General features: G+C 48.9%; 1 protein-coding gene across 1 annotated transcript in view; it reads right to left on the minus strand.

Annotated features, from left to right (window-relative positions):
- The window catches only part of LOC138498350 (transient receptor potential cation channel subfamily A member 1-like), a 1,354,892-nt gene that overhangs the window by 1,322,520 nt on the left and 19,060 nt on the right, over positions 1-13,312 (minus strand). The window contains exon 5 of the mRNA XM_069622141.1: positions 1,540-1,701. Coding sequence (XP_069478242.1) covers positions 1,540-1,701 — 162 coding nt within the window. The remainder of the gene's footprint in view (positions 1-1,539; positions 1,702-13,312) is intronic.

The following is a 13,312-nucleotide window of genomic DNA, read 5'->3' on the forward strand; positions in this document are numbered from 1 at the left end:
CACAGCAGCACTCACCAACATTCCACTGAGCTGACAATCACTCCTAGCACCAACATTCTCACAGCATTCATAGATGGCCAGCAGGGACAGGACAACATAAGCACATCATAACACCCCCAACAACAACATTCATTCATGTCACATAACAAAGGAGGGAGATAAAAGAGAAGACGTGGGAGAGGTCTTTGGAGGTCAACGCAACACAGTACTATATGTGTAATTCTTGCCATCAGATCGAAAAATAATTGTCCAGCTGAAATGCACGATCGATGCCGTCTCAAATGATTCCCTATGACGACTCATAGTTCCAGGTACTCACAACAGACAACAATTAGTAGCTGTGAGCACAGATTTTCATCCCCAGTTTCCAAGAGCAGTACAACACAGTGCAACAGTACCCGAATATGCAATCACCATATTCTCAGCACGTACAAACAGTGTAGGATTAATAGCAAATGGCCTCACAGGATGGCTCATTTCAGTTGCCCAAACAATGACAGTTCACGGGCCTACAGAGAATATCCCTTCAAAGCAAAATGGATTGATAATGTAGTACATGATAAACAACTACTAGATGTCTTAGTTCATATAGGTGCGACATAGAGCACATTGAAAACTTCAGAATGTGTAGATGCAATAATTAACACGTAAAATAGTCTTTGCTGTCGGATTAGAAGGGCATTTTCTGCTCCACCCCGTCTCACACCTACAATGTGTGAATGAATACAAAATACAATGATCAATGTAGTAAATTTCTGCCGTCCATAGGCATAAGAATTTCCAACGCGGAATGCTGATTCGCGTCACTACAATATGGGAAACCATGTAGGCTCTAGGGATTTAACCCTGAATGTATGACTAGGACGTAAAGTTCAGCAGAAATTAACCACACGCCTCGTGTGTGGGATTCTGTATTGAAAAGAGTCAATTAGACTTGATATTATTATTTCTTCTACTAGCCCTGTTTTTGAGAAAGGCCTTGGATGCCGGAACACGTGTCAAACCTAGAAGGGTGCAGCAATGTAATCACAATTTATCTGATGAGACCACACTGATGCATGACTTCCTTTCAAATGAAATCAAATAATCCTAATAATAATGTTTGATCTATTTGCTTGGCGCATCCAACGAGTACACTTCACATCGATTACGTTTTTTGTATCTAAGGTATTCCTTAGGTGCGACAAGCACGACTTTGACACCTTCGTCATTTGGAGGTTGTGATATTGCGTTTGTGTCGCAGGGAGGCAGCCCTAATACCCAGTGGTTTAGCCCTGTATTTGAATTAAACTATATAAACAAAATACATTGGTAGTTTGGATACAAGACGAGCGTGTTTTGTCCTTTTAGGAAAGTTACTGAATACATTCAGTGTAGAATATTGCATTTTAGCCACTTTTAATTTCAGAAAACTTGTTAAATGTGCTTTTGTTTTTCAATTAGACACCTTTTGCATTTAAAATTATGAATTTTTCTGTGCTTTAACAAAGTCTGTTGTTTTTGAAATGCAACAACTAAAACAGTATTCCTGACTCTTACCAAGTTCAGCTGCCAATTGCAAGGCAGTACGCCCCTTGTAATCTTTGGCACCAAGGTCTGCATTATTCCTCAAAAGCATCTTCAGGGACTCTACTGCATCATATTTGGCAGCATAATGTATTGGCGTTTGTTTTCCATAAGCGGAAGTGGCATTGATATTTGCTGATAAAGAAAAAGATGAATCAAACTTCTGAACATACCATCTATGCAACACGTTAAAGTATTGTTATGACAAGAAACGTTTTTTGAAGAGCACATGCCCTTCTTACAGTAAGATCCCCAAATGTTTTATACATTTATGCGAGTCGACTTCTGCTATGTAAAACATGCTAGCTTATCAGAGCACTCTGCCACTGAGAAATGAAGGAATTACAAGTTATGTTATGCTACTACGATGCGTACTGCTACTATCTGCATCCTCTCCCCCAGTTCTGGCAGATCAAAAGAGAGGGGTAGAATTTTGATTAGAGGGAGAAGAGTGAAACTGTAAAATCACTTTGGTTTTGTGCTGATGCATGTAGACCAGAAATACCAGAGCTTGGCACGTGGCTCTCTTTCTATGTGTCACTCGTCTGTGGCACAGAAGAGTGTGTTTCCAGAGTGGGCCCTTGTGTGTTCATTGTCCTAAGAAGGATTAACCACGGTATGTGGGATGTAAGTTGCTTGTAGAGTTGTATTGTACTATTTGAAGTCTAATGAGAGGGATCTTTGGAGTTCCATGTGCAAGCTGCATTGGTGGTTTTCATGTATGTTGTTAGAGTGTAAGAGATTAGGGGCCAAATTCATAGAAAAAGCGCTAAGTCCTAGCAAACTACTTAGCGCCATGAACAACATTGCACCTACTTGCGTGTGCAAAACGTTTTGCGCTGTCTGCAGATTCTTGGATTCTAAAGCGCAAAGTAACCCTCAGCGCAAACAACGAGTTGCACACGGAACTCACCCACGCAAACAAAAACCAGCACCAACAAACAGCCTTTGTGCCTGCTTTTGCACCACCATCCAGCAGTCCAGCGTAACTGTGAACTGTCACCCGTAACTCAAGGCAGCACCCAAACTACATACCGTCACCCTTAAGTTTAACCCGCACCCAAACTATGTACTGTTGACCCTAAGTTGAAGAGGCACCCAAACTACGTACCGTCACCCCTAAGTTCAAGTGGCACCCAAACTACGTACCCTCAACCCTAAGTTCAAGTGGCATCCCTGCAAAACTGTGATTAGTCACCCCTAAGTTCTAGCAACCTCCTCAAGTCCTGACACCTTCCACTACACCAACTCACTATGACCCACAACCCCAGGTTGCCCTTCAAGTGCTCACAGAACCCACCGCCCCCCACTCACCTCTGCCACCAGCACCAGGCTGCCCCCACAAGTGCTCCCAACACCCACCACCATCCCCTGGCTGCCCCCTAAAGTGCTCACACCTCCATCCAGCCCCACTCATCTCTGCCACCAACCCCAGGCTTCCCTCTCAAGTGCTCACACTACCCCCACTCACCTCCACCCACCACCCCAGGCTGCCCCTGCGGGTTTGCACCCCTACCAGTCCAATGTTGAACCACAACTTACCTCAACGCATCTGGCATGCCTCCAACATGAAGTACAGAAGCTGAGGAGTCCCCTTTAGTAGGTGGCTTTTCTTTCCCAGTCTGCCCTTCACCCTCTCCTTCTATTGTCCTTCACCACCAACCTGTTCTATTTTTCCATCAGTGTGCCTCTGACCTCTCTGCCCCTGCTTCCTTCTTTTCCTCTCCTTCTGTCTCTGTCTTCCTCTCTTCCCCCCTTCTCTCAGGCCTCACCTGCTCTAACAGCCCTCTTCTCTACCCACATCTCCCCACCAGCTGAACTCATTCTTGCTCTCCCTTTCCACTCTCTGGCTCCACTCCCCAGCTGCGCATTCGTCCCTCTGTAACCTCTCGTGCCCTCATTCATCCTTCCCATGAGCTCACCCACTTGTACTTTCACTTGCCCAGCCCTTGGTGTCCCTTTATTTTATTTCTATTTATTTTATTTCCTTCCCCTGCATCCAAGGGTACCCCACATGCCGCCAGACAACCTGACAGTGGGTGTGCCCAACGTGTTTGGCTGCCATCAATGCCCCACCTTGTGCATGCATGCCAGGGCAGACTATCCTTTGTGTCCAGAGTGCATAACGTACTCTGGTGGCAATTTGTTTACTTCACTGCCAGTGATTACTCTGTTTCTGAGTTCTGATTTTGGTGTATTCATTGGTGCTCACACTCTTTGATGTGACCTTCCGGTTGTTGCTAGAGGGGTGATCCAGTCCGTCTGTGCATGCAACACACCCTCATCGTGTTGGTTGATCCCTGGTCCTGAACTGTGGCTCTGCCTGGGGGCACCCACACAGCCTTCCCCACTGTGGCATTCCTCCCAGATTCATGGCTACAGTTTTAGGAGATGGATTCCACCCACCTTGGGAGAGTATCAAGGGTATGACCCCTCGGGGAGGCCCCCTAACCTGGGTGTCTCCCCCCTACTGGCTGAGCAGAGGCTGAGCATCCTGGAAGCTCACTGGTGGCCAGTTCATGATGGATGGGGTTGGGTGTTGTTTTCTCCCAGTGTGGGCCCTCTCGGCCATGCTGTTCTGCCTTCACCACGAGCTGTGGGGTGACAACGCCTCCTGTCATTGCACTGGTGGTGGCGCGTGGCATGACCCCTCACACTTTCAGTTGTGAATGAGGCCAGTCTCTCCCCTTCCACCACCACCACCGGTGCAGGCTCACCTGCTGGTGCACGTGTGGCTGACCTGTCTACCTCCCTGTTCATCTCCCAAGTGTTGGAGTTTTACATGCACTCTTGTTTCTGTCCCACAGCAGTCCCTGAGGGGGGGCAGATCAGCCTGAGGCGGGCGCAACACACCCCATTGTTACGCTCAGGCAGGTGCAGGTACTGCGAGTATCCAGCCAGTGGCATTTGCTTGTCTCAATGAGTGAGCCATACAAGTGTGTGTACACATGGCTATTACAGTGACAGCTCAAATGGCTCATTGAGTTAGTGATGTCCCCGTTTGCTGGCTCAGTTAAGTTGATTTCCGTGGTGGATGTACAGCTAATACATGCCAGCAGACGCTGACCTCCTGGGATGCTTGCATCAATCAGACCTAGAACAATATGGCATATCATGGCCGCCTCAGTGCATGGAGCTACACTTAGTCAATTTGCACTTCCCTGTGATGGCAAACATATATAGTGATGTCTGGCCAGTCAACTTCCTGTGTCTACCATGGCGCTCACAGGTAAGGGTGAATCATGTTTCAGTTCAAGTGAGTGAGCCTGACAAACAGCCACCACATCCAAGGAAGGCAGCAGGAATGCTAATTGGCCAATCCTAATTTCGAGGCGGTATTGACTTGAATCGATGTCACAGGATTCTTTCAGTTCCCTGTGAATGGAATGTGTTTAGTTCACATCCTTTAATGGGGAATCATTGAGGGGCAAGTCTGGTGGCAGGAGCCATGGTTAGTCCAGGTCCCCATGCATATGCTACAGTCGCTGCACTTGTAATTGTCACTAGTTGTGTCTTGTGATGGGGCTGGTGGTCTTGCACCAGGCACACATATGCCTGTCCTAGCCCTGGCCACTGTCACCATATGAATGGTTGTTATGCTGCCACAGAGACAACCAAGCAGACTTAGAAGTCAGGGCACCGGGAACATGTTTGTTGTTTTCCACAATGGTCTTGTTGGACTCCCAAGTGTGAATGCTGAAAAGGGCATGGGTCCATCTTGTCATGCGCGCAGGAAGCTGGCGCAGCCTCCACCCTGTCTCTCCTACACCAGCAGGTCCTGGTTGACATCTGGATGTATGTAATTTGTTTGTGACGTGTTGGTGGATCACACAGGTCATGCATCAATGAAAAGATGCAGCTAGCTGAAATTTGAATGTGTGATCTGTATAACACATTGGCCCTCATTACGACCCTGGCGGAAATCGCGGTGCAAAATGCACCGCGGAGCACGGCGGAAAGCTGTCGATAGCGCCATGGGGGTTGGCGGATTTTCCGCCCCATTCCGACCTTGGCGGGGCGGTAAATCCCCATCCCCCATTTTACCCTTCCCCATTCCCATTTTTTCCCCATAGGGTATAATGGGAGTGGGGAAGGCGTTAATTGCGCCACCGTTAAATACGGTGGCGTAATTAACAACAAGGTCCCGTAGCGCCATGGATTTCTCCGCCCGGAAAAACCAGGCGGAAAACGTTCCATGGCGCTACGGAAACTCGTAGTAGGGCGGACGGGTCCGCCGCGAATAACGCTGGCGTAAACCCACTCCGCCAGGGTCGTAATGAGGCCCATTGAGCATCATCAATTCAATCTCATTTTACAGCTCCATAGTCCTCCTTAGGATACGCCGTTCTGAGTGTCACTTTGGCATCAATTGTCCCAGGGCACTCCCTGGTTTGAAACTGTGCCTGTCACAGGGTCCCCATTGCCTTTCTTCCCTCAACCTCAGAACCAGATCAGGACCATCACTGGATCCATGGACCTGGTGCAGTTACTTGTTTCCAGGGACTCCTGGCCTCACAGTTTCACTCCTGTTAAGGTACGTATCTCGGGGACGCTGCGTAGCTGTTTGTCTGGTCGAAGATCTCGGATTGGCTGCCAGACTGTCTGTTGAAACACAGACGAAATGATGACGCAGAGAACCGGCCCGACTCCAACCCAGAATGGACACCGGGCTGAAGGTGAACCAGCTCCCAACGTCACAATGCGCTTTCCCCTGATTTACATGACGTCAGGACAGTGCAAGCACTGGCAGTGGAAGAGGTGTATATGCAGTTCCAATAGATGAGATGGAGATTTCTGGAGGAAGCTCCGACTGGATTCGTAATGTAGATGACTCTCCAGACACAGGTCAGGTGAATATAGCTTGCAGGAGAAACAGACGATCCAAAGGCACTCAGGTAGGAGGGCAGGCAGGCGAGATGAGGAGCCAGACAGAGGCACGGAGGCAAGGAGCCCAAGACAAGGGTCAAGGAACAATACTAGTACAGAGACGACCCAGGGCAGCAAAGAGATAAGAGGAGTAAGGGAACTTAAGGTACCAACCCCAAGAAGCAGGAAGGGAAGGGACCCCAAAGCAGGAGCAGAAGGCAGGACCACAGGACCAGAACCCCAACTAGGGCACCAGGCAGTAACCCACAGAACAGGAACCCAAGGGAAAACTAGTCAGGTGCAGGTCCAAGGCTGGCAAAAAAGGTACAGGTTCGTAGACATGATCAGCACACTAACCGTGTTGAGACACGACTAGTGAAAGACTTCTGCCCCTCTTATAGGACTACCAGCACCTGGGAGGCTTGGAACGCAAGCCGTGCCGTTCCCAGGTGCTGAAGTCCCCAGAACGAGGCTTGACGCACAAGCTTGAACTGCCCCGAGTGCCCAGCGAACCGTGCATGCACGGAATGAGGAACACGGTCGCCCGCGCATGCGCAGGGAAGCGCGACCGCGGAACCCGGAAGCAACCTGGTGCGTGGAGCACCAAACGCGAAAGTGCGGGTAGACCCGCCAGGAAGAAACAGGTTAGGAGGAAATGGAAAACCCCATCTCCGAGTAAGTGGCGTGACAACTCCTCATGGTTTCAGGTGAGGCACGCCTACAGCATGCACCTGGTGGTGGGGTGGTAGGCTGAACCACCCAACGCACATTCCTCTATCCAAGGGCAGCTGACTGTGACACATGTGGCTGTCTGTGGTGTTCCACAGCTGCCAGCATGGGACGAGTGTGGGGCGCAGTCCTCGCAACCACATCCATCAGGCAAGCACTCCCCAGGTGGTGTTTGTGTCATGCCTGCGCCATGGGCGCACACATTGGCAACCATCATGGACTATTTGTAATTCATTTATCTTCAGAATACTCTTGGAACAACCCCTATTCACACTTTGGTACTTAATTCCCATTTGCGTGACTTTGGTGCCTTCTTATATAACTCAACTAACTACATGTACCACAATGCACCTTGCTACAGCTATCAATTCCTGGCCATTCCCATTCGTCAGAATTGGAACCACAATCCCCAGAAGCCCTAGGGATCAGTGCTGCTTCCACCATCTCAGGACCAGAGAGGGAGGAGGCATATTGTTTTCAGGTGTGCTGCTCCAGGTGCTGCCAATTAGCCTTCCTCAGTACAGAGCAGGGCGGTATTTAAGCAGCTGCCTGCAGGAGCTCAGTCTCTTGCATCAAGAGTCCTCCCAGCCCCTTTTTTCCTCAAATGTGTATGCTGTTCCTGCTGCTGCATTTTCCTGCTTTTGTTCCAGTGCTCTTTCTGGGCTTCCTGCCTTGCAGCCTGCTACACACTGCTGCCTACAGCCCTAGCCTTTTGGGCTCCCTGCCTCACAGCCCTGCTCCTCTGGGCTTCCTGCCTTGCAGCCTGCTACACCCTGCTGCCTACAGCCCTAGCCTTTTGGGCTCCCTGCCTCACAGCCCTGATCCTCTGGGCTTCCTGCCTTGCAGCCTGCTACACCCTGCTGCCTAAAGCCCTAGCCTTTTGGGCTCCCCGCCTCACAGCCCTGCCCCTCTGGGCTTCTTGCCTTGCAGCCTGTTACACTCCGCTGCCTACAGCCATAGCCTTCCGGACTCCCTGCCTCGCTGCTCTGCTCCTCTGAGCTCGCTCCTTGCTGCTCTGCTCCGCTGTGCTCCCTGCCTTGCAGCCTGCTACTCTCTTCTGCTTTCAGCCCTGACCCTCGGGTCTCTCTGCCTCTACGCCCTGTTCCTTTGGGTTCGCTCCTTGCTGCCCTACTCCTCTGGGCTCTCTGTCTGCTGCCTACTAGAGCTCTCAGTCCTACTCCTCTGGACTCTCTGCCTAGCAGCCTACTACAGTCCTCTGCAATCCTCTACAGTTTTTCTGTACCTTGTACCATTTGGTACTACAGCCCTGCTTCCTTGTTTGCAGCCCCCCTCTTTCCTGGCTGCTGCTCCCTTGCTCTCTTCCTTGTTGCAAACCCTTGTTCTTGATCCCTGTCCTTTTCTTCCTTGACTCCTCTGTCCTCCCCTTTAGTTTACCCATTTCTATTCTTCCTTCATTCCCTTCTGCTAGATTTCTCTTAGACTTCCTTGTCACTGGTTATTTCTGTTCTTGTCTCTCTTGTGTCTTATGTTGATCCTTTGTACAGAGCTTGACTGTTGGTTTCCGGCAGGCAACCTCTCCCCCTTCCCTTGTTGCGTTTTCTGTTTAACAGACACCCACAGCTGTTGTTCCCAGCCATGAGCAGACAGAGTGGGCCTCTGTAATAGTAATCCGTGCAGAAGGCTGGAGTTTCCAAAGGTCCGTGGAACACTCTTTTTCCATATCTACATACACCCCAAGAGGGAATCCAGTTTGTTTGTATCTTTGTATTTCCTGCCCCTTTCTGTTCACAACTACAGTTGCCTACTTTTCTTTCTTGATGAGTTTCCTGCTGTGTGTGTACTTATCTGTCACCTTACATCAACACAGCCACCCAAACCCTACCTGGGGGCCCTGTGCCACTCTTGACAGAGTGCCATCCTTGACAGTTTGTTACAGATCAGGACAGTACACACTTCACAATACAAGAGATACCATGCTGAGGCAACACCTCAACAGGGCCGGGATCAAACCCAACCATCTGAGTTTCTGCTCCCCAGTATGGTCTCAGAACATATGTGGGTAGACACAGAATCTGACCATCTCGTTAAGCAGGGATACACTAACTGACCAGGATTCCCTCAGTATCAACACATGGGGAGGGATGAGCCCAGCAATGCATGCGCATCTAGCAGTGTGTGCAGGGAATGTAGGGTACAGAAGACTGATTCCACAGCATCCCTCAGGGGGCCATGGTCCTTCTGTTCAGGACCCACCACATGGATGGTGTTAGGCTGGTAGCACCCACCAGCACAGTGTTTCCACCACAACAGAACAGGTGGGGCAGCAAGAACCAAGTGGGGTACAGACAGGTCCCTTGCACACTGCATACAGTAATCCAGAGCAAGGTGAGTGAGCTTTCTTATACTATGTGCACCCAACAGAGGGGGAGTTCTGGCATGAGCATCCTGGCTCCTTCTGAACCCACATTAAAACTGCATTTTTCAATTGACAGCCAGAGGCCAGCCATTTTCTAGTGCAATACATTGCAATGGTCCTATGCAGGAAGTTCTATGTGGCCCCCTGTCAAAGGGACAGCAGGACCCGCTGGGCAGGGGCCACAGCTGACCCATATGCGATCTAGGAGCAAAAGGGTCAGGGGTGACGAGGTGTAGCAGTGGTGTTCTGGCCAGGGTGCATTTGTGTTTTTCCCTCCAGGGAGGGACAGGGACCCAAGCAGGATGCCCAAGGTCTGCTGCTGGCCAGGCAGTCAACCTATGTTCGAGGTAGGTTCTGAGGGGAGGGGGTGGCACACCCAGCCATCATGTAGCTCAGGCCAGGGCACATGATAGCTCTTCCATTGAGCTGGATAAGGAAACACAGCCCCTGGCCTCCTGGCTCCCTCTGCGTGGCCCCGGGAGTGAACGCCCAGGTGGTTTATGGTGCAGGGGGTGGATGCGTGTACCTTGACAGAGCAGGAAGCTGCTAAACACATTGGAGATTTGCAGGGCCAGGGGCACACCCCAGGAAGGCAGACGTCACGGCTCTGCAAACCATGGTTGTCAAGTTTAACAGTTCAATGCAGGATTCATTGACAAAGTCCTCATTTTATTCTGCAATGAATGCCTAGGCAAGCAGGCAAGGAGGTTTGACAGGCCATGCCCAGGCGGCTTCATTTTCCATCTATTTGCGCATTTGATTCTCTCTTCGGCCTCGCCACCTGCATGGGCCTCCTTATCTCGACCATCACGGGCAGGCTGCTATGCTCTTAAGTTTCGATTCTTCAGAGTTGCCGCTCTCCTCCCTTCCTTGGGTTGACGTCAAATTCCGAGGCATGAGCTGCTTCTTGCTAAGTTTGGATTCCGCTCTTCTGTCTGGCTTTGTGCTGGTATATGAATCCTGGCCTGTTAGGCCCCTACCATCCTGGGCTTAATTCTGCTTTCATGTAAAGTGGACTGCACTTATATAATGTACTTCATTGAGGTGGATATATATATATATATATATATATATATATATATATATATATAGTTGGTGCTTGCCGCTCTATTCGTCTACTAAGCATAGCAAGCCGTACTGTTTTCTTAGCTTCTTGCGTTACAAGCCTATGTACAGGCGTTAGCTGGTTGCATACTTTCATCCTGCTTTATGGTTACGTTTCTTTATATTTCGATATCGTCTCTTCTTCTATGTCTCTGATATCTTTATCCATGGTGTTTCGTCATAGTGTGTCATCTTTTGGTTGTTATTCGTTCATCTATACGTCTGTCCGGGCCCTCGTGACATCACCATTAGCCTTCGATTAAGGCCCTTTGGGTCTCTTCTGGGACAGTCTGACAGTAGTCTTCATGTTGTGTCAGCTGTAGGTACAGTTGTCTCAATGGGTACCGTGCTGCCCATGGTTGTCAGGTTATTGGCATTTCAACAGGTATTTCTCTTCTGATAGGCACTGGGCAGAGCTCCAGCGTGGCTCCCTGTTGATTTATTTGCTCCTCATATGTCACATATCACGGCGAGTATGTTCCTGGTATTTCAAAATGGGCGGCTGGAGTGCAGGCCATATCTGGGACCTCCTCTACACTCCCCCCTCTGGTCGGTTCATCAACCACTCTGCTTCCTCCTTTGTATTCACCTTGCTTGGTTCTTCTTTATTCATTCTTCATTTGTCCAAATTTGTATCACTCCTTTCAAACTTCCTGCTGTTTTTACATGTTCGTCTTTGTTCCAGGTCATTAGCTGGCATTGTCCATTTAGGCTACAATAAATCAGTTTTCCTTCGTACTTTCTTCATTTCCTGGGATACACAAATTTTGTTCCTTCTGGTGCATATTCGCTGGCCTTCACAAATTCTCTTATTTCTTCATCAGTCAGGTCTCTGGGCTTCCATCCTGGTTTGACATCGATCATGATCTTCATCCCTATGGCTTTCTTCGCAGTTTTCGGGCATTGTGAGATTATTATCTTGATAATACAAAATCCTAATAGTATCAGCAGTAGCAGGGCTCCCAGGAACTTGAATATGTCTGCCATCCATTGTGGGACCCATGAGAAAAGTGTTCCAAATCAGATGTCGTCATCAACTTCGTCAGTTTCATCGATCATCTGGTTCTGTAGCTTTGTTAGCATCTCTATGGCTTCTGTCAAGGTTCCATTTCTTTGTCATGGAAAGGTATAAATGTGCAACATGATTCTCCGATTTTTGCACAAACTCCTTCATCAATCGCTGTGATCATGTCAAGCACATATCTGATCTGTAGAGTCATCAGTCGGATTGCTCTTAACTCTTACTTGATTGCGTTGAATCCCTTTATTGTCAAGTTGATTGTTTGCAGTAATTCCCATCTGGTGATTTGCAACCACTTAGTATTTGCTCCAACCTGGAATATTGGCATGATGATCGTTGTGAACACAGATGAGGTGAGGCTGAAGAGCCTGTGCTCATATGGGATTGCATGGAATGATTCTTCTGATTTGGCAGAAAAGTAATTTTCTCTCTTCCTTTGGGATATCAGTTCCACAGATCTCCTTTTCCTCAGGTGAGCATCTGCTTTTGGGAAACCGTCAATATTCAGGTCACTTTTTTCGTGATCACTACTGCAGGAACGTGGACGTTCACTATTGTGCATATGCCTCCCCAGTTTTTTGGCAGTCTTATGTATGCTTTGGATCCACATGCCCAGTAATGATCCATAATTACTGCGGTTCCGTGAGTCATTCCTGGAGCTTCAAAGATTTGTCCACAGTTCTGATTCTCTCCCATCTTCCTCGTGCCATTGTTCCTGAAGCACAATTTCGGGTTTTCCAGTGGCACTATCTGCAGGGGTCCTCCTCGGGCTTCAACCCATGTCAGTAATCTTGTGAGTTTCGGCCATAAAGGTTTGCACAACCTCTGTGAGTTCTCTATTGCTTCCTTATAGGCTCCAAAGACCATCCATGCTCGGCAGATCACCACTCCTTCTTCCCATCCGTTTGGTGAAAGCACCATTCCCCAAATCTGCATTTGGCCTCTGTTCTTCCAATTTGTTGCCTCTTCTCGAGCTTTTCCTAGGACATTTAGCTCCTGGCTTCTTGTACCTGATCACATCATTCCTTGTATGGGCTCTGTTGCTCATCTTAATGTCCTGTATATAATCGTCTTCATCGGGGTAATTTGTCTCGGTTGCCCATATCAATGAGGTGTCTCTCCCCATAAACTGTCCTCTAGTGTTGCACATTGCCACGTGTGAAAGACAGTGTGCTGTCGGGACATTGATTTCTACAGCCACGAAGATCTTGGATTTCCCCATGCTGTACGGTAGGAGTGCACAAATGAAGCATTCTCCTTTTGATTTCCTTATTCCAACTTCTTTCATGTGCTGGTACCAAATGTTGTTTCCTAGATGTGCTGTGCTGCCCAGGTAGTCGTTCAGTTCACCGTTATCTTCAGGCAGGCTCCTCTTGATCCTTAGTGTCTTCCTGTATTTTGCTATAACTACATCTCTAAACGCGTCTGTGTGGCTTTTCCTTGCTGGAGGACTCTCAGGCATTCTGATCGATGGAGCAGGTTTCCTTATCTGCATCGGTGTGGTAGGTGGAGGTTTCACAGTTCTCTCCTTCTCTTCTTGCATTCTTTTCCTGCCCTCTATAAGTGCCTTTATTAGCCACCAGCCTGTCACCGGCCCAGTGTATGGCTGCATCGTGGGCCTGGTACTTGTTCCTTGTGTGATTGTCAGT

Source organism: Ambystoma mexicanum, chromosome 5q (genome assembly GCF_040938575.1).
Source record: "Ambystoma mexicanum isolate Mex_15411 chromosome 5q, UKY_AmexF1_1, whole genome shotgun sequence".
In the NCBI taxonomy this organism is placed as follows: domain Eukaryota; kingdom Metazoa; phylum Chordata; class Amphibia; order Caudata; family Ambystomatidae; genus Ambystoma; species Ambystoma mexicanum.